The sequence below is a fragment of the Pimephales promelas genome, chromosome 7 (genome assembly GCF_988280905.1).
Source record: "Pimephales promelas chromosome 7, fPimPro1.hap1.1, whole genome shotgun sequence".
In the NCBI taxonomy this organism is placed as follows: Eukaryota; Metazoa; Chordata; class Actinopteri; order Cypriniformes; family Leuciscidae; genus Pimephales; species Pimephales promelas.
The window spans coordinates 7,037,042-7,061,419 of NC_142775.1; the positions used below are offsets into that span (position 1 = coordinate 7,037,042).

The 24,378-nt window shown below is 38.3% G+C and overlaps 1 protein-coding gene and 1 long non-coding RNA gene across 3 annotated transcripts in view; one reads left to right on the forward strand and one right to left on the reverse strand.

Annotated features, from left to right (window-relative positions):
* Positions 1-24,378, reverse strand: part of ubr3 (ubiquitin protein ligase E3 component n-recognin 3) — a 153,953-nt gene that overhangs the window by 55,182 nt on the left and 74,393 nt on the right. Inside the window, exons 25-30 of one of the 2 annotated variants that reach the window (XM_089132997.1) lie at positions 22,581-22,730; positions 21,637-21,770; positions 21,096-21,206; positions 16,358-16,558; positions 15,974-16,110; positions 12,979-13,064 (exon numbers count right to left, since the gene is read on the reverse strand). In XM_089132997.1, the coding sequence (XP_088989123.1) occupies positions 12,979-13,064; positions 15,974-16,110; positions 16,358-16,558; positions 21,096-21,206; positions 21,637-21,770; positions 22,581-22,730 (819 nt within the window). Of the gene's footprint in view, positions 1-12,978; positions 13,065-15,973; positions 16,111-16,321; positions 16,559-21,095; positions 21,207-21,636; positions 21,771-22,580; positions 22,731-24,378 lie in introns of both variants that reach the window. The other variant, XM_089132996.1, reaches the window with a different exon arrangement.
* LOC148978259 (uncharacterized) lies at positions 5,508-7,039 on the forward strand. The gene is made up of 4 exons (XR_016169238.1): positions 5,508-5,667; positions 5,836-5,907; positions 6,114-6,324; positions 6,518-7,039. It is a non-coding gene; the product is annotated as an uncharacterized LOC148978259 (long non-coding RNA).

Here is a 24,378-nt window from a genome sequence, read left to right on the forward strand (position 1 = left end):
ATGACGCAGCAACATATAATTGAAAGGCAATTAATAATCTGTCATTACATCACTGCATTATGATATTACGGCTCCAATACGGTGCAGCACAAAGCACTTATGTGCATCCCGAGCGGAGAATGATGTGCTTGAAGCCACATGAAGTTACAGCGCAGTGAGTCCGTATTGAAAAGTTCAAAGCACAAAGGAAATACATATTTATGAACAGTGTATTATACATTATCTATCTATGCAATAGTTTATTGAGCCTTTTCTTTTAAAGGTTTTAAATTTCAGTTACTTTGTGCGTGAAGAACAATTATAGTGCTCTGACTCTAGTGTTGTGATCTAACCGACAGCGTCCGACACCCGGTAGAAAGTAACACGGTTAAGTTACAGCAATAAAGTCCAGCAAGAAAAAGTTTCTTCATTCGAAAATATAGACCTTTAGACCTTTATCTTAAAGATCCAGTATAATAGGATTAACATTGAATCATTGAAGATCGTTTTATCATTGACTGTAACCGAATGTGACGTGCTGTTTGAATGCTGAATGGAGAATGACTGACAGACGCAGAGAGGGAAAAGTTTGTGTTCTTGAATTTAATGACTTAAATATTAATTTCTATATCACATAATAGCTTCAGAACACTAATAATACAGTACACAAAAACTTTATGGTACTTTAGAAAGTTTTTGTGCCTTTGTGCCTAACATAGAATAGTATATATGCACAATATAGAATTTGAATCAGCCTCGTCAAAGATGGCAGTGTCAGAGCCGATACCGATCCTGAGTATCTAATCGGCGCACTTCTTTTCAACAGTCAAATTGAAATTGAAATTGAAATTGCTTGAAACTCAACAGATACATCACATTTATTAGCCAGTAGACATGTGCAAAGTTTCAGAAACGGGCATAGTGCAAGGACTAAATAGCGCCACCTTTTGACAAAAGTGGGGTTGTTAGTTTTATCTACAGTTACAAAAATCGCTATATACATTGTACTCTTCAAGCCGGACAACTTTCTAATACATAGTCATTAGCTCGGACCAAGAGGAAGTCAGATATTTTGGTTTGAATATGGTGAGCCTCTCTCTGAGCCTACGTCCCTGTATGGCAAGCACTTTTAACATTTAAAAGCTAAGTTTGCCTGTCCGGAATTAACATTGTAGATATCAACAACGTCTTTCTGTCTAGTCGTTACACTTTGGATAGTTTGTATTATCATTTAAGATATCTGTAACATAATTGTGACTAGTCGAAATGACAGAGTATGGCAAGCCGCTTTAACATTTAATCATGAAAGGGCCAAAGCCTTCGGCACCGCCACCCGGGTGCCTTTAGGTAACTAAAGGAACCGGGGTTGCGGTGCCTCCGGCTTGGGCCCGCCATCGCTGCTCGCAGCTATATTTATTCTTTAGTATTATTATTATTTTGCTACCTTTTGGGCACTTTTGGGGCCCTTAACGTGCTCGAAAACTCTTGAAACTTTGCACACGGGTCAGAACCCGCGGCCATCAGAGCCGGGCTGAAGATGGTACCCGGGCGTGGCAGGGCAGCTCGTCAGCGCCCCCTGGAACGGGGTCCGAACACTTGGTCCATAACTCAAACACGCTTGTATGTAATAATATGAAACTCGGTACACATGTTGATCTCATCGTTTCATCTATACCTCGCGCTCTTACTTTTTACCCCAGCCCAACAGGAATTTGGCTATTGAGGTTTGTTTGTAAAACGCTCGCAATGGAATGTCAAATACTCCTCCTAGAGCTTTGATCCACATTCGACGAAACTCGGTCAGCGTGAAGTCAAGACATTGAGGATGAAAGTTTGCGAGGGGATTTTTTATATCTCGAACGGTTTGTCCGTGGCGAGGAAACGAAATCATGGCGAGAAACGTGAAACAGGAAGTGTGTTATAACTTCAGCATACATTAACTGATCTTGATGAAACTTCAGCAGTGTGTTCGCTGTAAGAGGACGATCACATGGATGTGACTATTGTGAGTCAAAGTTATAGCGCCACCAACTGTCAGCAGGAAGTGTGTCACTTTCAAAATGCTTAGATATCACCCTTTTATTTTTACCCGATTTGCTTCAAACTTCATATGTATAATGTAAACATACGGCAGATGTAGACCTGTGAATGGAATTTTGATATCTTTGAAACTGTTGCCGTGGCGACGCATCAAACTTTACCCTTCTTTTAGGATGCTTTTAGGATGCTTTTGAGACCCTTAGCATGCTTCAAATTGCATGAAACTCGACAGACACATCACATTTATTAGCCAGTAGACATGTGCAAAGTTGCAGAAACGGGCGTGGTGAGGGCTCAGTAGCGCCACCTTTTGACAAAAGTGGGGTGGTTAGTTTTAACTACAGTTACAAAAATTGGTATGTATATTGTACTCCTCGAGCCGGACAACTTTCTAATTGACACTTATTAGCTAGGACCCACAGAAAGTCAGATATTTTTGTTTGAATATGGCCACTCTGAGCCTTTGGCTGGCTGGCTGGCTGGCTGGCTGTCTGTGTGTGTGTGTGTGTGTGTGTGTGTGTGTGTGTGTGTGCAGGGGGAGGGGGCTTAACCATTTCACTGCTGTGTGTATGACCTGCATAAAGAAAATACATTTCTCAAGCCTGGTATTTTTTAAATAAGTTTTTATTTTTATTTTTTATAAGTAAAGGCATATAACTAGTTTAATTGTAGTGAATTGACAATAGTTTTATATAATTAGTTTATTAATCAGATTAACTTGGTCAATAAACTTGGTCTGAAAATTTGGTCCATAAATCAAACACACTTGCATGTAATAATATGAAACTTGGTACACATATAGATCTCATCGTTTCATATATACTTCACACTCTTACTTTTTACCCCAGCCCAACAGGAAGTTGGCTATTTAGGGTTGTGTTTAAAACACATGCAATGTAATTTAAATTATTGCTCCTAGAGCACTGAACCAAATTCGACGAAACTCGATCAGCGTGAAGTCAAGACATTAAGGATGAAAAAGTGCCACGGGATTTTTGATATCTCGAACGGTTTGGCCGTGGCGAGGAAACGAAATTATGGCGAGAAACATGGAACAGGATGTGTGTTATAACTTCAGCATACATTAACTGATCTTGATGAAACTTCAGCAGTGTTTTCGCTGTAAGAGACCGATCACATGGATGTGACTATTGTGAGTCAAAGTTATAGCGCCACCAACTGGCAGCAGGAAGTGTGTCACTTTCAAAATGCCGTGGCAACGAAACAAACTTTAACATTATTTTTTGATGCTTTTGGGACTCTTAGCATGCTTGAAATTGCTTGAAACTCAACAGATACATCACATTTATTAGCCAATAGACATGTGCAACTATGGCAAAAGATTAAAGTAATGTCAAAAAAGTAAACACTAAAAGCCTCATATCTTCTAAAATTGTAATTATACATCATTTGTTTCTAAATTAAATTATACAAATATTATAACTTCCCCAATTTTTCCTTTTTTTTCATTTAAGAATTGTGTTTACGTTCAAAAACAGCCAGAATTGTTGTAAAATTCATAAAAAAATAATAATCTGAGTCATACGTAGTGCTATACTGCCCTCTTGTGTTCAATATCAGGTAGGCCTATTGTGTATATTCCCACCGGTTAATCAACGTGTGACTCCGCTGGGACTTGGGAGCTTTTAAATCGCTTACTTAAAACCGAAAGTCAAAATACGGATGTCCGCACAAGACATTAATGGTGTGGAGTAGAGCGAGCATTTTAAATAAATTCCTATTAAGTAGGATTGAACTAAACAGAAAGAATGTTCACTCTGTTCTGCTGGTTCCTCGCTGGTGGATCATATGATTACTTTGTCATAATCTATGACAAAAATGCTATTATAAACCATATTAATAATAGATAATACACATTGCTCTTATTTTTGAAAAATACATTCATGAAAAACAAGATAACAAAAATCATTAAAAAAAAATATAGCCATGGCTGCTATAAAGCAACATATAATTGAAAGGCAATTAATAATCTGTCATTACGTCACTGCATTATGATATTACGGCTCCAATACGGTGCAGCACAAAGCACTTATGTGCATCCCGAGCGGAGAATGATGTGCTTGAAGCCACATGAAGTTACAGCGCATTGAGTCCGTATTGAAAAGTTCAAAGCACAAAGGAAATACATATTTATGAACAGTGTATTATACATTATCTATCTATGCAATAGTTTATTGAGCCTTTTCTTTTAAAGGTTTTAAATTTCAGTTACTGTGTGCGTGAAGAACAATTATAGTGCTCTGACTCTAGTGTTGTGATCTAACCGACAGCGTCCGACACCCGGTAGAAAGTAACACGATTAAGTTACAGCAATAAAGTCCAGCAAGAAAAAGTTTCTTCATTCGAAAATATAGACCTTTAGACCTTTCCCAGATAGCAACAAAGTCTGGGCCGAGTCTGGCTTATTCGGCACTTCTGGCTTAATTCTGGCACTGTTTTTTTCACACTCTTTTGTCAAACAGTACTAGGCTAAGCTCTGGCTGGAGTCTGGCTAACCAAAAGAAACAAATCAAATTGTATCTGTTTGGCTAAGCTTTGGCTTGAGTTCGGTCTGCCAGAATAAGGAAATTTTTGGCTGAGATCTGGTTGGGTTTTGGTTGGCTGAGCAAATAACAGACCTCATGAAAGTGCTGTACTGTAAAATAGCCGTGTAAGATGTGGTGTTAAATTGGTTCATATTTTAGACATAATTATAATGCAACCTCATAAATAGGGTTAATTTTGTTAAAAATAATAAAATGAAATAAGTTTGTTATAGACCTAGTTAAAAATACATATAGATATGTGTGCAAATAGTTCTCTTTTACACATAAGTAGGCAGGTTTTAAGGAAAGAAGCCTTGATTATTCTATTGGCAAGATTATTTTAATGGGGGGGTTAAGGAGGTGATAATGTGCAGATTGCAGAATGGAAAAAAAAGATGTTTGCAAAATGACTGAAGACAAATGGTTCAGTCTGCAGCATAGACAAAAGATTGAATGGAACTGAAAGAGTACTTTGTGGTTATCCAAATGGTAATCAATATGCCACACACACACACACAAAAATTCACTTTTTGGGGAATTTATTAGGTAGCCTACAGATGTACTACAAAAACCCATGGTTAAACTATGATTTTTTGAAGCAAAAACCACCCATGCTTTGAGTTTTCACAATTCCTCAATAAAAAAATTATATAATCTCCATAAAATAGCCTATAGCCTATTGTAAGTATTTGGAGAAGAAACATTTATGTTCTCCACGTAAACCATTGAAATCGGTTAAATAAAACGTTCTGTTTTTAAAAATCTCCGGGAAACTTGCGTGTTTTTAGAGCAGTGTGAGCAAACCACGCGGCAGTCGATGCGACGTCTGTGGCTGCTGATACAATCTGGTTTGCAATGCATCATGGAAATTGTAGTTGATTTACATGTACAGTGTTAAATCCGCTTTGCAAAAAGACTACTTTTCCCAGAATGCACCCAGTGACACCATCCCGCCGCCTACCAGAGGATCCGGAAGTTGCGTAGCAGCTATTCAGCAACTCAACGCAGTCGCGGTGAAATTCAAATAACTAAGTTAGTTGTTCTAACTTCGACAATCACGCTGTGTTGGTTTTATCTTTTGAAGTTTTAATACATGATCAAGGTAAGTTTATAGTTTTTCACTATCTTAACACGTGGATTTTAATCTATAGCGCATTACTAGATACGATTTTTGGGGGATTTGTGTGGTTGGATTTTATGTGTTTTTATGTTGGAGAGGAAATAGAATTGATGTTTGAATTCTGTTTTTCATTGAAAATTAACATTATAGTGAAGAACATCGGAAGCTGCTTCTTGCTGAACAACAGCTGATCTTTCTGAGGCCACCAAAACGGAAAATAAAGTAAGATTGATTATTTTTTAACGTTAATTCATTAACATAGACCTTTCTTACAGGTCCTTATATATTTGTGCAGTTTAACACATTATAATGCACATTTCTTTTTGAATTGCAAAAAGGGAATTTGTCACTGAATAGTCTTTACATGACCATACCACACTTTCTTAATCAAATTTAGTAATCATTAAAAAAATTTACCTTTCCTAAAGATGAAACAGGCGACTAATGGATGAAAATGACCCCGATGAGGAGGCTACTGCAGCCATGGCAAGTAGAGAAGTTCACAAGACCTCACAGAACATCGCAGGCAACAGGATTTAACTTTACAGTCTCACAGACAGGCAATACAGTCACCATGGCATCATGAAACACCCAGACCACAGAGAAAAAGCCTCTCAAGTGATGACCGATTAATAAGATGTAAGATTTCATTTAGTATTTTTAATAAGATGTAAGATTTCATTTAATATTTTTCATCACATATTCACTGTTAGTGTAAGGATACTATAGCATGTGTCATAGCAGTGGTGGTGTGGCATGCATGACACATTTACACTTTTGCTTTACTGTTTGTATGAATTTAATGTATTGCTTGGTTTCTGTTGCTTTTTAGTACGGTGGCTGAGAGGTCTCAACATTCTGCAACAGAAGAAAATGGATGCAAACAGAAAAAACCCCTGTAAAATAAGAACATCTTTATCACATATGCTAAAACACAACCAAATACATAAATGCTCTCCAAATGTCCGACCAACAAATATCTACTCGACAATGGTGTTCATTGTTTTTATTTTTATTATTATTTATTGTTTGCATTGTATTTGCAGCATGTGTGTTGTGAAACTGATGTCTTGACTTGCTGGTGTTTTTCTTGTTTGCATGTTTTCTTCTGTTGCAGGACTTTGAGATCTCTCGGCCAACATATTTTTGTTAATTTTTGTATCTCATTATTTAAGAATGCCACATACACATTTTTGTAACATTTTAATTTATTGCTGTCTTTTTATTATTCTTGTAATGTGAATTATAGTTATATTTTGTTTTGTCTTACTCTAGTATTGGCTTGTATTTTGTTGTTTATCCTTTTATCTGGCTGAGATTTTCTTCCCTTCTCAATAAAATATTGTTCTTTGCATTTCTGTAGTGTCATTTTTTTTTTATTATACCTTGTTTTACACAGGAATAATTTCTGGTTCAGTTTTGGGGACTCTGGTATAATATTGGCCCAGTTATGGCTGTTTTCTGCAGCTTCTGGATAAGATGTGGCTGAGTTCTGGCCTAAAGGTGGTGGCAGTTTGGCTTTTGTCTGGCTGACATATGGGGAGTACGGCGTTGTTTTGGCCCAGTTCTGGGTAATATCTGGGTACACTGCAAAGCTCTGGGCGAGTTTTGGTTTGCTCGCGGCTTTGATCTGGTTGACTTACGGCAAACAGCACTTGGGCCAACCTTGGCCCGTAATTCCATGCGGTATGTGGGCCAAAATCTCAGCCGAAATTAAGCCAGATCCGGCCCAAGGCCAATTTGCTATCTGGGTTATCTTAAAGATCCAGTATAATAGGATTAACATTGAATCATTGAAGATCGTTTCATCATTGACTGTAACCGAATGTGACGTGCTGTTTGAATGCTGAATGGAGAATGACTGACAGGCGCAGAGAGGGAAAAGTTTGTGTTCTTGAATTTAATGACTTAAATATTAATTTCTATATCACATAATAGCTTCAGAACACTAATAATACAGTACACAAAATCTTTATGGTACTTTAGAAAGTTTTTGTGCCTTTGTGCCTAACAGAATAGTATATGCACAATATAGAATTTGAATCAGCCTCGTCAAAGATGGCAGTGTCAGAGCCGATACCGATCCTGAGTATCTAATCGGCGCACTTCTTTTCAACAGTCAAATTGAAATTGAAATTGCTTGAAACTCAACAGATACATCACATTTATTAGCCAGTAGACGTGCAAAGTTTCAGAAACGGGCAATGTGCAAGGACTAAATAGCGCCACCTTTTGACAAAAGTGGGGTTGTTAGTTTTATCTACAGTTACAAAAATCGGTATATACATTGTACTCCTCAAGCCGGACAACTTTCTAATACATAGTCATTAGCTCGGACCAAGAGGAAGTCAGATATTTTGGTTTGAATATGGTGAGCCTCTCTCTGAGCCTACGTCCCTGTATGGCAAGCCCTTTTAACATTTAAAAGCTAAGTTTGCCTGTCCGGAATTAACATTGTAGATATCAACAACGTCTTTCTGTCTATTCGTAATTACATTTTGGATAGTTTGTATTATCATTTAAGACATCTGTAACATAATTGTGACTAGTCGAAATGACAGAGTATGGCAAGCCGTTTTAACATTTAATCATAAAAGGGCCAAAGCCTTCGGCACCGCTACCCGGGTGCCTTTAGGTAACTAAAGGAACCGGGGTTGCGGTGCCACCGGCTTGGGCCCGCCATCGCTGCTCGCAGCTATATTTATTATTATTATTTATACGACTATTCGGGCACTTTTGGGGCCCTTAACATGCTCAAAAACTCTTGAAACTTTGCACACGGGTCAGAAACCGCGGCCATCAGGGCCGGGCTGAAGATGGTACCCGGGCGTGGCAGGGGGGCTAGACAGCGCCCCCTGGAACGGGGTCCGAAAACTTGGTCCATAACTCAAACATGCTTGCATGTAATAATATGAAACTCGGTGCACATATAGATCTCATCGTTCATATATACCTCATACTATTACTTTTTACACCAGCCCAACAGGAAGTCGGTTATTTAGGGTTGTTCATAAAACACTCGCAATGGAATTTGCAATACTCCTCCTAGAGAATTCAAACACACGGCACGAAACTCGGTCAGCATGAAGTCAAGGCATTGAGGATGAAAGTTTGCGAGGGGATTTTTGATATCTCGAACGGTTTGGCCGTGGCGAGGAAACGAAATTATGGCGAGAAACGTGAAACAGGAAGTGTGTCAGAACTTCAGCATACATTAACTGATCTTGATGAAACTTCAGCAGTTTGTTCGCTGTAAGAGGACGATCACATGGATGTGACTATTGTGAGTCAAAGTTATAGCGCCACCAACTGGTAGCAGGAAGTGTGTCACTTTCAAAATGCTTTGATATCACCCTTTTATTTTGACCCGATTTGCCTCAAACTTCATCTGTATAATGTAAATACATAGCAGATGAAGACCTGTGAATGGATTCTTGATATCTTTGATACTGTTGCCGTGGCAATGCATCAAACTTTAAAATTCTTTTTTTTTGATGATTTTGAGACTCTTAGCGGCTTTTGGGGCCCTTAACGGGTTTGAAAACTCTTGAAACTTTGCATACAGGTCAGATCCCACAGCCATCAGGCCCGGGCTGAAGATGGTACCTGGGCGTGGCAGGGGGGCTAGACAGCGCCCCCTGGAACGGGGTCCAAACACTTGGTCCATAAATCAAACACGCTTGCATGTAATAATATGAAACTCGGTACACATGTTGATGTCATCGTTTCATATATACCTCACACTCTTACTTTTACCCCAGCTAGACATGAATTCGGTTATTTAGGGTTGTTAAAAAAACACACACAATGGAATTTGCAATACTCCTCCTAGAGAATTCAAACACACGGCACGAAACTCGGTCAGCATGAAGTCAAGAAACTGAGGATGAAATTTTGCGAGGGGATTTTTGATATCTTGAACGGTTTGGCCGTGGCGAGGAAATAAAATTATGGCGAGAAACGTGAAACAGGAAGTGTGTTATAACTTCAGCATACATTAACTGATCTTGATGAAACTTCAGCAGTGTGTTCGCTGTAAGAGGCCGATCACATGGATGTGACTATTGTGAGTCAAAGTTATAGCGCCACCAACTGGCAGCAGGAAGTGTGTCACTTTCCAAATGCTTTAAAATCATCCTTTTATTTTGACCCGATTTGCTTCAAACTTCATCTGTATAATGTAAATAAATGGCAGATGAAGACCGGAGAATGGATTCTTGATATATCTGATACTGTTGCCGTGGCAACGCATCAAACTTTGAAATTATTTTAGGATGCTTTTGAGACTCTTAGCATGCTTGAAATTGCATGAAAATCAACAGACATCACATTTATTAGCCAGTAGACATGTGCAAAGTTTCAGAAACGGGCATGGTGCAGGGACTAAATAGCGCCACCTTTTGACAAAAGTGGCGTTGTTAGTTTTATCTACAGTTACAAAAATCGGTATATACATTTTACTCCTCAAGCGGGACAACTTTCTAATTCAAAGTCATTAGTTTGGATCAAGAGGAAGTCAGATATTTTGGTTTGAATATGGTGAGCCTCTCTCTGAGCCTACTGTACGTCCCTATATGGCAAGCCCTTTTAACATTTAAAAGCTAAGTTTGCCTATCCGGAATTAACATTGTAGATATCAACACGCCACCTTTTGACAAAAGTGACTAGTCTTAATTACATTTTGAATAGTTTGTATTATCATTTAAGATATCTGTAATGTAATTGTGACTCGTCGAAACGACAGATAGAGTATGGCAAGCTGTTTTAACATTTCATTTAATCATGAAAGGGCTAAAGCCTGCGACACCGCCACCCCGGTGCCTTTAGGTAACTAAAGGAACCGGGGTTGCGGTGCCACCGGCTTGGGCCCGCCATCGCTGCTCGCAGCTATATTTCATTTTGATGTTTTTGAATGCAAAAACCAAGCGAACGTCATAAATTGACCTCACACAACAATATAATAAAATTTATTATATTATTATAATAAAATTTATTATAAAAAGCCAGTTCATGACCCCTTTAATGTGATGCCTCACTGAAACACACAAAAGTTCAAAAGAACAGCATTTATTAGAAATATACTGTAATTTTATATAACATTAGAAATGTCTTTAGTGTCACTTTTGATCAATTTAAATGCACCTTGCGGAGTAAAATTAATTTATTTCCAAAAAAAAAAAAACATTTGACTAAAAATGTTTGAACAGTATTGTATAATATTATGAAAGATTTCTAAGTCAGAAAAAAATGTGTTTTATAACTTTCTATTAATCGAATAATCAAGAAAAAAAAAATATTGTACACAACTATTTATAACATTGATAATAATAAGGTATGTTTGAGTATCAACTCATCGTATTAGACTGATTTCTGAATGATCATGTGACACTGAAGACTGGAGTACTGATGCTGAAAATTCAGCTTTGATTTTTTTTTTTTTTAATCTTACCGTTCCCAAACTTTGCAACAGCAGTGTGTGTAATAATAATAATTCTATAAATTTAATTACTGTAGTAATTAATTGTTATATTGGAATTACTACATAGTGATAAATCTCCTTTTTTACATTCAAGCCTCTAATACACTAAGAAAATACAAGTATCGGATTGGGACTCGGTTACGGTAGACACTCAGTATTCAATTAACCGGATTGATTGAAAACCTGATCAGGACATCCCTACTAACAACCACTCTAGCAATATGGCGGTGAGATCTGGACACACACTCACATTCTCTTTCTTTGCCCATACTTTCTATTTTCTTGTTCTCTTGCTAAGCTAATGTACAGAGACTGAGTAAATCTGGCCCTCTCTATGGATGTGTGTTTAATGTAGCACAGAAAATGGCTGCTTTGCTGGAGTGTGAAATCTCTTCGGCTGCGCTTGAGTGTCAGGATTTTTTTCATAACAGCTCAAAGTCTGCACACACACTTTATACCTAGCCAGTGTGCGGATGTGTGTGTCGATTACAGTCTTGACGTTCTCCTTGCATCCAATCCATTGGCATACAAATACAAATATATCATCCACAGTCCATCATGCTATTCCTGAATTTGAACAGTCCGTTCCCATTTGAATCATGGACAGTAGAGTCCACTTGGGAAACTTCATTTGTGTAGTGGTTAAGGGTTCAAGGCTGGTAACTGCAAGGTTGAATCCCCTTAAGGCCCTTATCAATGAACTCTTTGTATCCTTGAACACTAAATTGAAGACACTGAACTTCAGATTACTCCAGATAATTAAAGTGTAATAAGTTCAGGACCAGTGGCTGACACATACAAGGTCAACGTCATATCTAAACAGCAGTGTGCCTGACATACACAGAGAAGCAAATGAAAAACACATTAAATTAATACATTTACTCAATTCACAAAAAAAGTTTATTTTCAATTATCAATGGTGACATGGATTTGGGAACAGACAACATCTGCCAAGTGGGTACTGTTAGATGCTGAAAAAATCACAAAATGACCCAATCTGGCAAAAAAAATACTTAAAAGAAATATGACATGGTTCGGTTAAAAAAATTCTGGTGCGATTGCTCTGTTGCTACCAAACAAATGGACCGAGGCTGACCATACCAAATGCAGGACGTTATGTCACAAGATGCAATCCTAAAAAGTATGTATGCACCGATATGAACATTTTGACCAATGCCGATAACCGATATATTGGCCGATTAATCTAAATCTAAATAAAAAAAACAAGTCTCACCATGTCTCGAGCACACAATTACAGACTATATCAAATTATAATAAGAATATTATTGACAGATTTGTCATACTTTACTGTATTTTCAATCATATTTCACGCAATTCAAAATCATCATGGTGAACAATGCGCATCTGAAGTGTCTCAGCTGAAGTAAATAATAAATGAATATAATTGGACAAATTTTGGTGGCCGATAATGTTAAGCATTCCTGATTCTTCTCGTCATAGTTGCATTGTTGTCCATTACAGTTCGGTACAGGCATTGGAACCGCTATCTCCTATCAGCAGATGTGTCAGTGTGTGCAATGGAGGAATTCCTGCCGCTGTTTAGACATTTTATGACCTCTTTATGAGTTCTCAACTGGTAAAAAATACCACTATATGTGTGTATATATATATATATATATATATATATATACATACGATGAGTGCATTGAGCGCACAGCACTGTTTTGCAAGTTCCGTTGAAAAATATAAATCATAAAGGCTTGTGAGTCCAATCAGGATGTAAAACGCAAAAAAAAAAGCAAACAAAATATATCCAACAAACATTAAACTAAAACAAAAAGAGAGAAACTCACTGAGACAGGAGCGTTTGGCGGCAGCACTGGCCCCCCCACTGCACAGATCCCCCCCACGATGAACCAACTCTAACTCCAGATTAGTCCTGAGAGAGAGAGAGAGAGAAAGAGAGAGAGAGAGGGTAAGTCAACATGTGGACTAGAGCAGCTCTGAGGTAAAACTGGATTTTTGAGTTGACAAAAACTTTTTACAATTCCTTATAAAACCTTCAAATACATTTTAATGCTAAGGCATTCTTTGAAGGTAAAGAATGAACAACACAAGTAAAATAATGGAACATAGAAAAGACAGCAAGAAAGAATTAGAGAGTAGATAATAGAACAAATGAAATAAGGGGGAAAAAACAAATTAACCAAAAAGGAATGAACAAACACTGAAATATTCAACAAAGGGAAGAACAAGCCAACTAAACACTGAACGATACAAACAAACAAAAGAAACTAAGAAAGAATGGATGAATGGAACAATGGGGACAAAAGTACCAGCTTACAAAACGGATCCATACAAGGAGGTCAAAAAACTGAAATGATTCCATTTACATAATCATTTTGGTAACACTTTACTTGAAGGGGTGTGCAGAAGACTAACATGACACCTTCATAATTAGATTGATAAGATTTATGCATGTTTATGACAACTGTCACTGCCATTTTTAATGCAAATATGACATCGTTTGAGATGTCTTTGTTATGACACCTTAACATAAACCAATACATCATAACCTGTCAGTGTCTTTGATAACTTGACATTACTAAGACAACACAACCTGTCATAAACATGACATAGCAGATTCATTATCAAACTTAAGAAACCACCTAGCTTTATTGGCTAACAGTACATTAAAGGATTAGTTCACTTTTGAAAAAACTTTTGCTGATAATTTACTCACCCCCATGTCATCCAAGATGTCCATGTCTTTCTTTCCTCAGTCGAAAAGAAATTTAGGTTTTTGATGAAAACATTCCAGGATTTTTCTCCTTATAATGGACTTCAATGGGAACCAGGTCCAACCGAGGTCCAAACGACAGTTATAACAGTTACAGATGCAGCTTCAAATGTCTTTAAACGACACCAAACGATGAATAAGGGTCTTATCATGCGAAACGATCGGTTATTTCAAAACTTATTCCAAAAATGTAACTTTTCTAAGGACAAATGCTAGCCTTGCTCTATTCTGTGAGGCGTGTTTGCAACGTCACGTAATACGTAATTACGTTCAAAAGGTCACGGGCGACGTAGCCGGAAGTACAGAGTCAGAGTGTTTACAAGTTGAACGCATAAGTGAAAACTAACTCAAACGCCGTTTACAAAAAAAAGGAATTAAAAGGTAAAACAACGATGTCGGACGATTTTGATTCTGTACTTCCGGATACGTCGCCCGTGACCTTTTGAACGTAATTACGTATTACGTGACGTTGCAAACGCGCCTCACAGAATGGAGAAAGGCTAGCATTTGTCCTTGGAAAAGTTACATTTTTGGAATAAGCTTTGAAATAACCGATCGTTTCGCATGATAAGACCCTTATTCATCGTCTGGTGTCGTTTAAAGACATTTGAAGCTGCATCTGAAACTGTTATTAACTGTCGTTTGGACCTCGGTTGGACCTGGTTCCCATTGAAGTCCATTATAAGGAGAAAAATCCTGGAATGTTTTCATCAAAAACCTTAATTTCTTTTCGACTGAGGAAAGAAAGACATGGACATCTTGGATGACATGGGGGTGAGTAATTTATCAGCAAAAGTTTTTTCAAAAGTGAACTAATCCTTTAAACTGTCATGTGGTTGGTTTTGACATTGGCTGTCATGAAGCCATTATAACTTTTTAATGACAAATTAAATTAGTGCCACTGTAGTTGAGGTCACGAAAAATATTCATGACACAGTTATAATGGCCTAATGACAGCCAATGTCAAAACCAACCACATGACAGTTTAAAGGGATACTCCACTTTTTTTTTTGGAAATGGGCTCATTTTAGCACTCCCCCAGAGTTAAACTGTTGAGTTTTACTGTTTACAAATCCATTCAGCCGATTTACTGATATTTAGAAGAATATCAGTAATAACAGTGGGAAAACATATACTATGGAAGTCAATGAGACCAGAAATGGCTGGTTATTGATATTCTTCTAAATATCAGAAAATCGGCTGAATGGATTCGAAAATGGTAAAACCCAACTGTTTAACTCTGGGGGAGTGGTAAAATAAGCCTATTTCCAAAAAAAGTGGAGTATCCCTTTAATTAATAAAAGATTTGTTAAAGGGATACTCCACTTTTTTTGGAAATAGGCTCATTTTACAACTCCCCCAGAGTAAAACAGTTGAGTTTTACCATTTTTGAATCCATTCAGCCGATATTCGGATATTTAGAAGAATATGAGTAACCAGACCGTTTCTGGTCTCATTGACTTCCATAGTATATTTTTTCCTACTATGGAAGTCAATGAGACCAGAAACTGTTTGGTCTTCTAAATATCCGAAAATCGGCTGAATACATTTGAAAACTGTAAAACCCAAATGTTTAACTCTGGGGAGTTGCAAAATGAGCCTATTTCCAAAAAAAGTGGAGTATCCCTTTAACTTCATTTTATGTCAAGATGTCATAACAAAGACATCTCAAACAATGTCATATTTGCATTCAAAATGTCATTATTGAGCGAAAGACACTTAATGACGGTTGTCATAAACATGCATAAACCTTACTTCATATTCAAGACATGTGTCATGTCATGGTTATGAAGGTGTCATGTCAGTCTTATGCACACCCCTTCAAGTAAAGCATTACCTAATTTTCTTAAATACAAAGTTTACCAAGAAAATAAACCTGATCATGACATCAGAACTGTAATGCCAGACACACACACTTCATGCTGTACTAAACCTCCCTCTAATGCCAAACATAATGAGAACACTGAAGCTTAGATTAAAAAAACATTGACCCATAAAACAAAAGTGGAAAAACTGTGCAATATATGTCTAAATAGATGCTTTCTCACCTGGCCACGGAGTACATGAACAGGAAGTCGTTGTCAGGTGACCCTGGGTTCTTCCCATAATCCATGTATTTTTTCTGTGTTGTGTTTTTAATGTCCTTTATAACGGATTCCATCTCTTTACTCAGGTTGGACTCCGCCTGCAAGGAAGGAAAAAACACCAGATTTGTGAAGGCGCGAGTTTAATGACACAGATTTTGTGTTATGAGATGTTAAACCCCAGCAATATTTGGTGGGGCATGAAAGATCACATGGAGGTGAAGGGCACACCAGTCCATACTCTGAATCAGGATGGAGGGATGAGATGAACAGAACAGAAAAGAGGGGAGGGGAGAGTGCTCTTATAAATACCAGTATGGGATCTCTCTGCTTTACGCTGGCGCTTACTGGGAAAATGCCCAGCTGCTCCTGAAGGTCCTCCACTTCCTTCACCAGTGTGGATAGGCTCTTGTTACTGGGGGTGTGCCAGGCGCCCGTCTCCATCCCACGGCCAGGACGACAGGGCAAAACACTGTTGGCGAACTGACGACACAGTGGGCAGGTGAACTCACCCTTATCCACAGAAAACCCTTGAAGAACCTGATCATTCTGTGGAACAAACACACACGGTTAGGTTTGAAGCAGGCATAACACTTCCATATATCCTCTTATAGAGACAGACTTTTGACTATTAGCGTAAAAGTCTGGTCCACGTTGTAGCTTGAGATGCGTTCACACTTGTGGACACCAAAACATTTAGTCCTGGTGCACTTATGTAGCGTGGTGGGGACAAGTTATGCAATGCTTTATATGCAAAAATCAATATAGAGTGCCTGTTAAAAGTCTAGCAGATGCATTTTGAACCAGTTGAAGATGGTTTAACAGTGCTTGGCTAACACCCACATATAGTGAGTCAATAATCGACTCTTTCAGAAATAAAAGCATGAATAATCCTTTCAAAATCACGGTTCTTCACTACAGATTTACAGAAAGGGGCAGAATCTCACCCAAGTCAAAAGAGTTTCGAGTGTCAGGGGCCACAAACCAGATTATTTCAGTTTTACTGTAAAAATCTCAATAGTGACTCAAAATAACTTCTGTCCTGTTAACACAAAGGTAAATGCACCTGAGTGTCATTGAGTGTCATTGTCAATGAAAAATAGAACCTAAGGCATATATAATGAAAACAAAATTGGGCCAAGAATGGATCCTTGTGGAACCCCACTAGACATTTTCAAATAATGCTGAGCAAAATTAACTGAAAAACATCCTATTAAAGAGGAAGGATTTGAACCAATCGAGTGCCATGCCCTGACTTCCCACTGGAATTCCCACTAGGCGGGAGACTAGCATATTGTGATCAATGGTATCAAATGCTGTACGAGGATCTAGTAACACTAAAACCACTGAGCTGACAGAATCAATCAAGATATCATATAGGCCGTGTGTCCACCAAAGCGCTTTTCCACGCGCCCAGCGTATGTTTTCAATGGGAGCGCCGCGTTTTTTAAACGCCAGGAGTGTACCGAGGCGCTGAGCGTTTTTTTTTTCACGCTGAAGCGCCCGGCGTTTTTACTGGTCGCTGGGAGTTGAAAAATGTTCAACTTTGGATAAAACGCAGCGCTCATCACTGTCACTTTTTACCCAGCCGTCCAATCACAGTGGAGGAGGGGCGGGACTAACACCACACCGACCAACTGTCAACATTCAAACTGCTGCGGATATTCTGTATCATAGCAACGAAACGTCTACACGGAAATACACGCTGCGCTGCCAAAACGCTCTCAAGCGCCCAATGCACGCCGTCTCCAGCAGAGCGTCTAGCTTTTTCAGCTGGCTAAAAACGCTTTGGTGGACACACGGCCTTAGAACTTTCAACAAGGCCGTTTCTGTATGATTCGATCTAAACCCTGACTGTAAATTTTCAAAAAACTCATTTTGAACTAGAAAAGCGACTTTTCAAGAAGTTTTGAGAAAAATGGCAGTTTAGAATTTGGCCTGTAATTAGATAAAACATTTGGATCCAAATTTGTTTTCTTCAAAAGAGGCTGTACAATAGCATACTTAAAATCCATTGGAACTACTGCTGTTTTGAAACTTCTATTAATTAAGGTCAATATACTAATATCAGAAGTAAGCTTAATTAAATCTGTAATGACATCATGGCCACAATTTGTAGGTTTTAACTGCCCACGAACCTATAATGAAAATAAATAGGTGAAAATTGTTCAAAAACAGCATAGGTGAAACAAGTAAACATGGGATCATATGAACCAGGTATAACTTGTGATCGATTTTGATGAAATGGCGGACAAAACAGGACATGTAGTAATGGGATTTAGCACTGAATTGATTGTATTGAATAAAATATTAGGAGTACAGTGGGACCTTAAGATTAGATCAGCAAAATATTTTCTCTTAGCTGACTTGACTGCATTCTGGCAGGTAGATAAAGACTTGTGTGCGTAGTATATCATATGACACTTGTAATTTATCCTTCTACCACCCACGCTCCGCTTTCCAACAAGCACGCCTCAAGCTCCGAGTAACCTCAATTAGCCAAGGTTCTGGTTTGGCCTTAACACTCTTAAACTGTCAGAGGAGCAATTGAATTTAGGATAGAAAAGCATACAGAATTAAATGCATCAAGTGAAATATTCACATCTGAATGTAAAGGGCTCTCCAAAGTAAAATTTATATGAGATTCAATTGGTGCATTTTTAAAATGCTCAATATTGACTGAATTTAACTTCTGGCCCTGGCGAATTGGTAATGAGGTATTATGAATGACACAAGGGAGAGTTACAGTACAAGTAACAGGCATATGATAAGAGATGGCTAAATTGTGAACTTTAACATCCCCAACAGAGGTATGTCCATGAACATGAGTGGATCCAGAAATGTGCTGTTTGAGGTTAAAAGAGTCAATCATATCTAGGGCTGGGCGATATATCGAATATGTACGATGTATCGTTATATTTTTTGAAACGATATGGAATGAGGCAATACCGTTTATATCGATACAGTAGTTTGATATGAGCACATCTGAAAAATAGCGGAGGTTGCAGTGTGAGCTGCTGCAGTGAAAGTAGCTAGGCTACGTAGTAGCCTACAATTTGTCCTAAACATGACACAAGCTTATATTAATTGCGTCAAAATCACTTTGATATAGTTAACAAGTTTAAGGCAGCTTGCCGCCCTGTCAAATGCTCTGACAGACACTGTTGCTGACTGACAGATATACTTGCGCTGTTTAATGCGTTTGAGATGTGGTGCTTTCCTCAGTGCTCAACTTACATTTCACATATTCTCCATCTGTAAATGTTAGAAAGTAAAGCAAATATGTCCATTTCACAACAAATATGTCCATGTCAGAAGAGGACGAGCTTCTGCAAGTGAATCTCCGCTAAAATTCATGCTTCCTTGAACGAGCGCCGGCGCGCGCATGCGCGTGAATAGTACTACGTAGTACGCAATAATTCTGACTAAAATAAACATATTGCTAAAATATTTGTTGTTGGAGAAAATAAATGTGCCATATGTGGAATTTTAAACCTACAAGTATATATTTTTAATGAAAGTGAAAGTGATTATAATGGGGTAATCAAATGCAGGCTAATATAATTAGTTTGTGCTTTTGTTTTTGTTTTTATTTTCATTTTTAGTTTAGCTTTTAGTCAATATAAAAACAAAAGCTTTTTGCACATAATATATTGCATAGCCTATATTATATTTGTTTCCATATCCTTCAATATCAACATTGTTTGTAGGATATCATTGGGCCGAATGTGAATATACTGTATATATATATATATATATATATTTTTTTTTTTTTTAATATAAAGATTTTCTTTATCTAAATAGAAAACGTAGAAAGTACCGAGATATATATCGCATATCGCCATTTGACCAAAAAATATCGAGATATGATTTTTTGGCCATATCGCCCAGCCCTAATCATATCCATAACAATATTTTGCCAGCGCATTGGGTGGACAACAAACATGCACATTGAAATCTCCCACAATTAAAAATGAATCATATTTTAAACAAATCTCACCTACAAAGTCTGAAAACTCCTGTATAAAATCCTTATTATATTTAGGAGGCTGATATATTATTGCACAAAAAATTGGTTATGTAATGTTTAGTTTAAACAATTACAGTTCAAAACTGGTAAACACTCTGGTGTGAAGAAAACGACAATTAAATATGTTTGCCAAACCACCCCAGAAGCCCGAGGCAAATTTAGCCAAGTGTCCGTCAAACATAATATATATATATATATATATATATATATATATATATATATAAACCCATCATTGATGGCCACAACCACAACTATATCAGAATCATATTTACTGTTCTGAGAATTTTTGTGTGTAATATGCATCGGTTTTGGGGGTTTGTGTACATCTCCTGAGGCTGAGACTAAAGTGCTCATAATTCTAGAGTTAAATTCTAGCCATAATTCTCTTTCTCTACGTGCCAATGCTCATGTCACAGATTATTAAGCAGATGGTGATGTCAGACTGCACTTAATAGCAAAAGCACAACACACACCTCTCAAAAGTTCAGTTGAGAAGAAACACAGTGGTGGATGGACCTCTAATATGACAGATCAGAGTCCGAACTCAAGATCAAGATCTTATAAGTATTGTTAAACATACTAACTTGTGTATCAACAAAGTTTAACACAAGTACAACTAAATGAATCCTTAAAATTCATTTTTAGCAGACAAGACAGTAGATAAACCAATAGTCTTTATGTATAACAGTCAATGAAGACAGTTCCTCCACTCTAGAGTCTGTGGTTCACAAGGCCCCGGTGCCATGGGACATTTTCATAAATGATGAATTGAGTTTTGGAATACAGCTGACACAGTGTGTGAACGGTGAATACTGAATATGTCTCTGACAGGGGAGTCTTGACAGACACTAGATCAGAAGCCACTTTATATTAGACAGCTGGATGAATGATTCCAGAATCATCTGTTGAGTTACATCATTTAAGAGCTGTTCAGATGCTAGGTGGGCTGTGAGATTGGGGTCACCGTGCACATATACTTTCCTTAACTATGGTAAGACTGTTCCAAATGCGTGATAAATGGCTTGATCAGCTATAGCTCTTTATAGTGATTCTCACCCGTAAGGATTCCATGTAGGACTTGTGACAGTCTATATGAAGAGTGTGGCCGCACGTCTGCACATACACACCCCCGTCCCAGCCAACAGACACAGACTGCAGGCAGGAACTCTGGCAAATTGAGAACATGGGAAAAAAAGAGAAACTTCAGAACATCAGTCATGACCTAATGAGTGGCATTCGTCCATACAACGCAAGTCAATGGGATCCAGAAACACACTGACATGAGAAATTATTTTACCATGTCAAACTGTGCCTAACAAACCTTTACGGAGGTAACCACACTAATTGATTGGCCTCTTGTGGGATACTGCATTATTAAAGCATGTGAGTGGAACCATAATAAGGTTGTACCTGTATGAAAGCATGTTGTGCATTTAAAAAACATTTTAGCCTCTCAAACAAAATAAAATAGAATGGATAAATGCAGTCATATTGCACTTATATGCCAGAACAAAGATGTTTGAGATGTTTCAGATTGAGTTTTATATTGTTAGTGTGTTATAGAGTAGTTATTTTGAGTTATATATATATCACATACATCTTTAAAGTAGCGTTGCATAAGGGTCAGTCTAACATCACTGGTCGCTCCACATGTGTCCTCGGGGTAGATGTGTTCCTCATCTGTTGTGGGCAATCGCTTTGGCGTGTCACTACGACAACGGTGCCCCAACACTGAAATACACACACACACACACTCTTGATACAGAAATGCTAATCATGTTAATTTGCTGCCATCATCAAATATATGGCACTCACCATTTGTATACTATAATGAAATACCACGTCAAAGTCAAAACCCTTATGAATCTGTCATGCCGATGCTTGCTGACCCTAAACCCTGCCATTCTGAATATGAAGCAATAAATATTAAAAACAGACGCCTGTTAGTCCATCAAATCTCAAAGTACTGTTGACTTTCTCTACAGAGTCAGACCATCTTGAGCTTGAGACATTTTAAGACTACTAAAGTCACATAACTAATGCTAATTTGATCACAGCACCAGCTGAGAAGTCACAGAAGCAATTAAAACACTGTTGTTAAAACAAGTAGAGTAAAGAGGGTGAATGTAAACTCATGGGTGGTTTAATGCACAGTTAAAGAGCTCCAGTGATCTGGACCACAACCTGAACCTGCAGACGGAAAGCAGTCCTAGTGGTGATATAGAGACTTCGCAAATGAAAAAAGCTGGTGATGTTCAGTACATATAGTTTCAGCTGCTTTAACATATTTATATGTATTCTGAAAAGCACTATACAAATCAATTAAACATGGGTGTTGATCATTCAGTAGATAAAACCTAAAGTCCCCCTGTAGGCAACAACTGAATCCCTTAAAACTCATCTCTGATCACCGAAATGACATTATTTTTCATTACTTGAAGCCCTGATGTTATCCACTTTAAAGTTGGCCTAAAATCCACTTAGCCATTGTTGATATAGACACTGCTACATTGCTGGTGTTAATGCTGGAGTGTGTGATACCTGAAGAAGCCTGCAGCAGTACCACCTGTCCTGTGGGCCTGTCTTCAGTGGACGGGCCGCTTTGACCACAGATCACACAGTCATACAGAACTTCAGATTCCAGAGGTTCTGCCGAGCCCACGTCCATCACTGCATCGGTTTCAGGAGACTCTATTAAACACAAATCAAACAAAACAAAAGTCAGATAACCTATAAGAGTTGAGCTCACAAAATCTTCCTTCCAATAAAAGTGGATTCTTTCCAGAACCCAATGAGCTGCCCACATACACTCACCTAAAGGATTATTAGGAACACCTGATCACGTTCTCATTAATGCAATTATCTAATCAACCAATCACATGGCAGTTGCTTCAATGTATTTAGGGATGTGGTCCTGGCTAAGACAATTGCTGCGTCCCAATTCGCTTACTTATACTACGCCCTAAAAGTATGTACTCTTTTTGTGAGGAAAAAGTAAATACTTTTGAGTGTGTGGCAAAAGAGTAGGCAAGCTTTGGGACGTACTATCACGTCATCTTTAACGGACAGCTCTGTCGCGTGCTGCGCGCATCCTGTCACCGTAAACTGCCCTGTCAATCATCTTGTCACAGTTAAAATCCTCCATTCTATCTAATTTTATTTCCTACCGTTTCAGAGAGCACGTTCATCTGCCAGTTGTGGGTCTTTCATGCTCTCCTCGTGTTTGCAATTTGAATATAATGATGCATTTAAAATGTAATGGCCAAACGCGTCTTTACAAAAGTTCACAATGCTGCTGCAAATGCAATATAATGTGGACAACATTGAATATATTCATTTTCGTCAGGTTAGATACTGATAATTAATCGCTCAAAGCTCTTTCTCTAAACCTCTCTACATAACCGCGGGGACTCGCGCGTCCTCCGGATCGACTATGTGTCTGTAGTTTTTTAACACCTTTTACTCGTGTTTGTAGTTCTAACCGAATCCTCGTCCAACGCGCAATGGTTTGTGTGCAATACCAGCCGTTAGAGTGTGCATCGATCTACACTTCGGATTCTGACCGGAAAAAGTAGACCACCCGGGTATCTTTGAAACACTCATTTCAACATACTACGATTTGGGACGTACCAAATCTATTTTCGAATACTATTTAGGACGGATAGTATGCGAATTGGGACGCAGGGAATCTCCTGAACTCCAAACCGAATGTCAGAATGGGAAAGAAAGGTGATTTAAGCAATTTTGAGCGTGGCATGGTTGCCGGTCTGACTATTTCACAATCTGCTCAGTTACTGGGATTTTCACACAGAACCATTTCTAGGGTTTACAAAGAATGGCGTGAAAAGGGAAAAACATCCAGTATGGGGCAGTCCTGTGGGCGAAAATGCCTTGTTGATGCTAGAGGTCAGAGGAGAATGGGCCGACTGATTCAAGCTGATAGAAGGGCAACTTTGACTGAAATAACCACTCGTTACAACCGAGGTATGCAGCAAAGCATTTGTGAAGCCACAACACGCACAACCTTGAGGCGGATGGGCTACAACAGCAGAAGACCCCACCGGGTACCACTCATCTCCACTTTAGTGCCAATTGGGCATCGTTTAAATACCACGGCCTAACTGAGCATTGTTTCTGACCATGTCCATCCCTTTATGGCCACCATGTCCCCATCCTCTGATGGCTACTTCCAGCAGGATAATGCTCCATGTCACAAAGCTTGAATCATTTCAAATTGGTTTCTTGAACATGACAATGAGTTGACTGTACTAAAATGGCCCCCACAGTCACCAGATCTCAACCCAATAGAGCATCTTTGGGATGTGGTGGAACGGGAGCT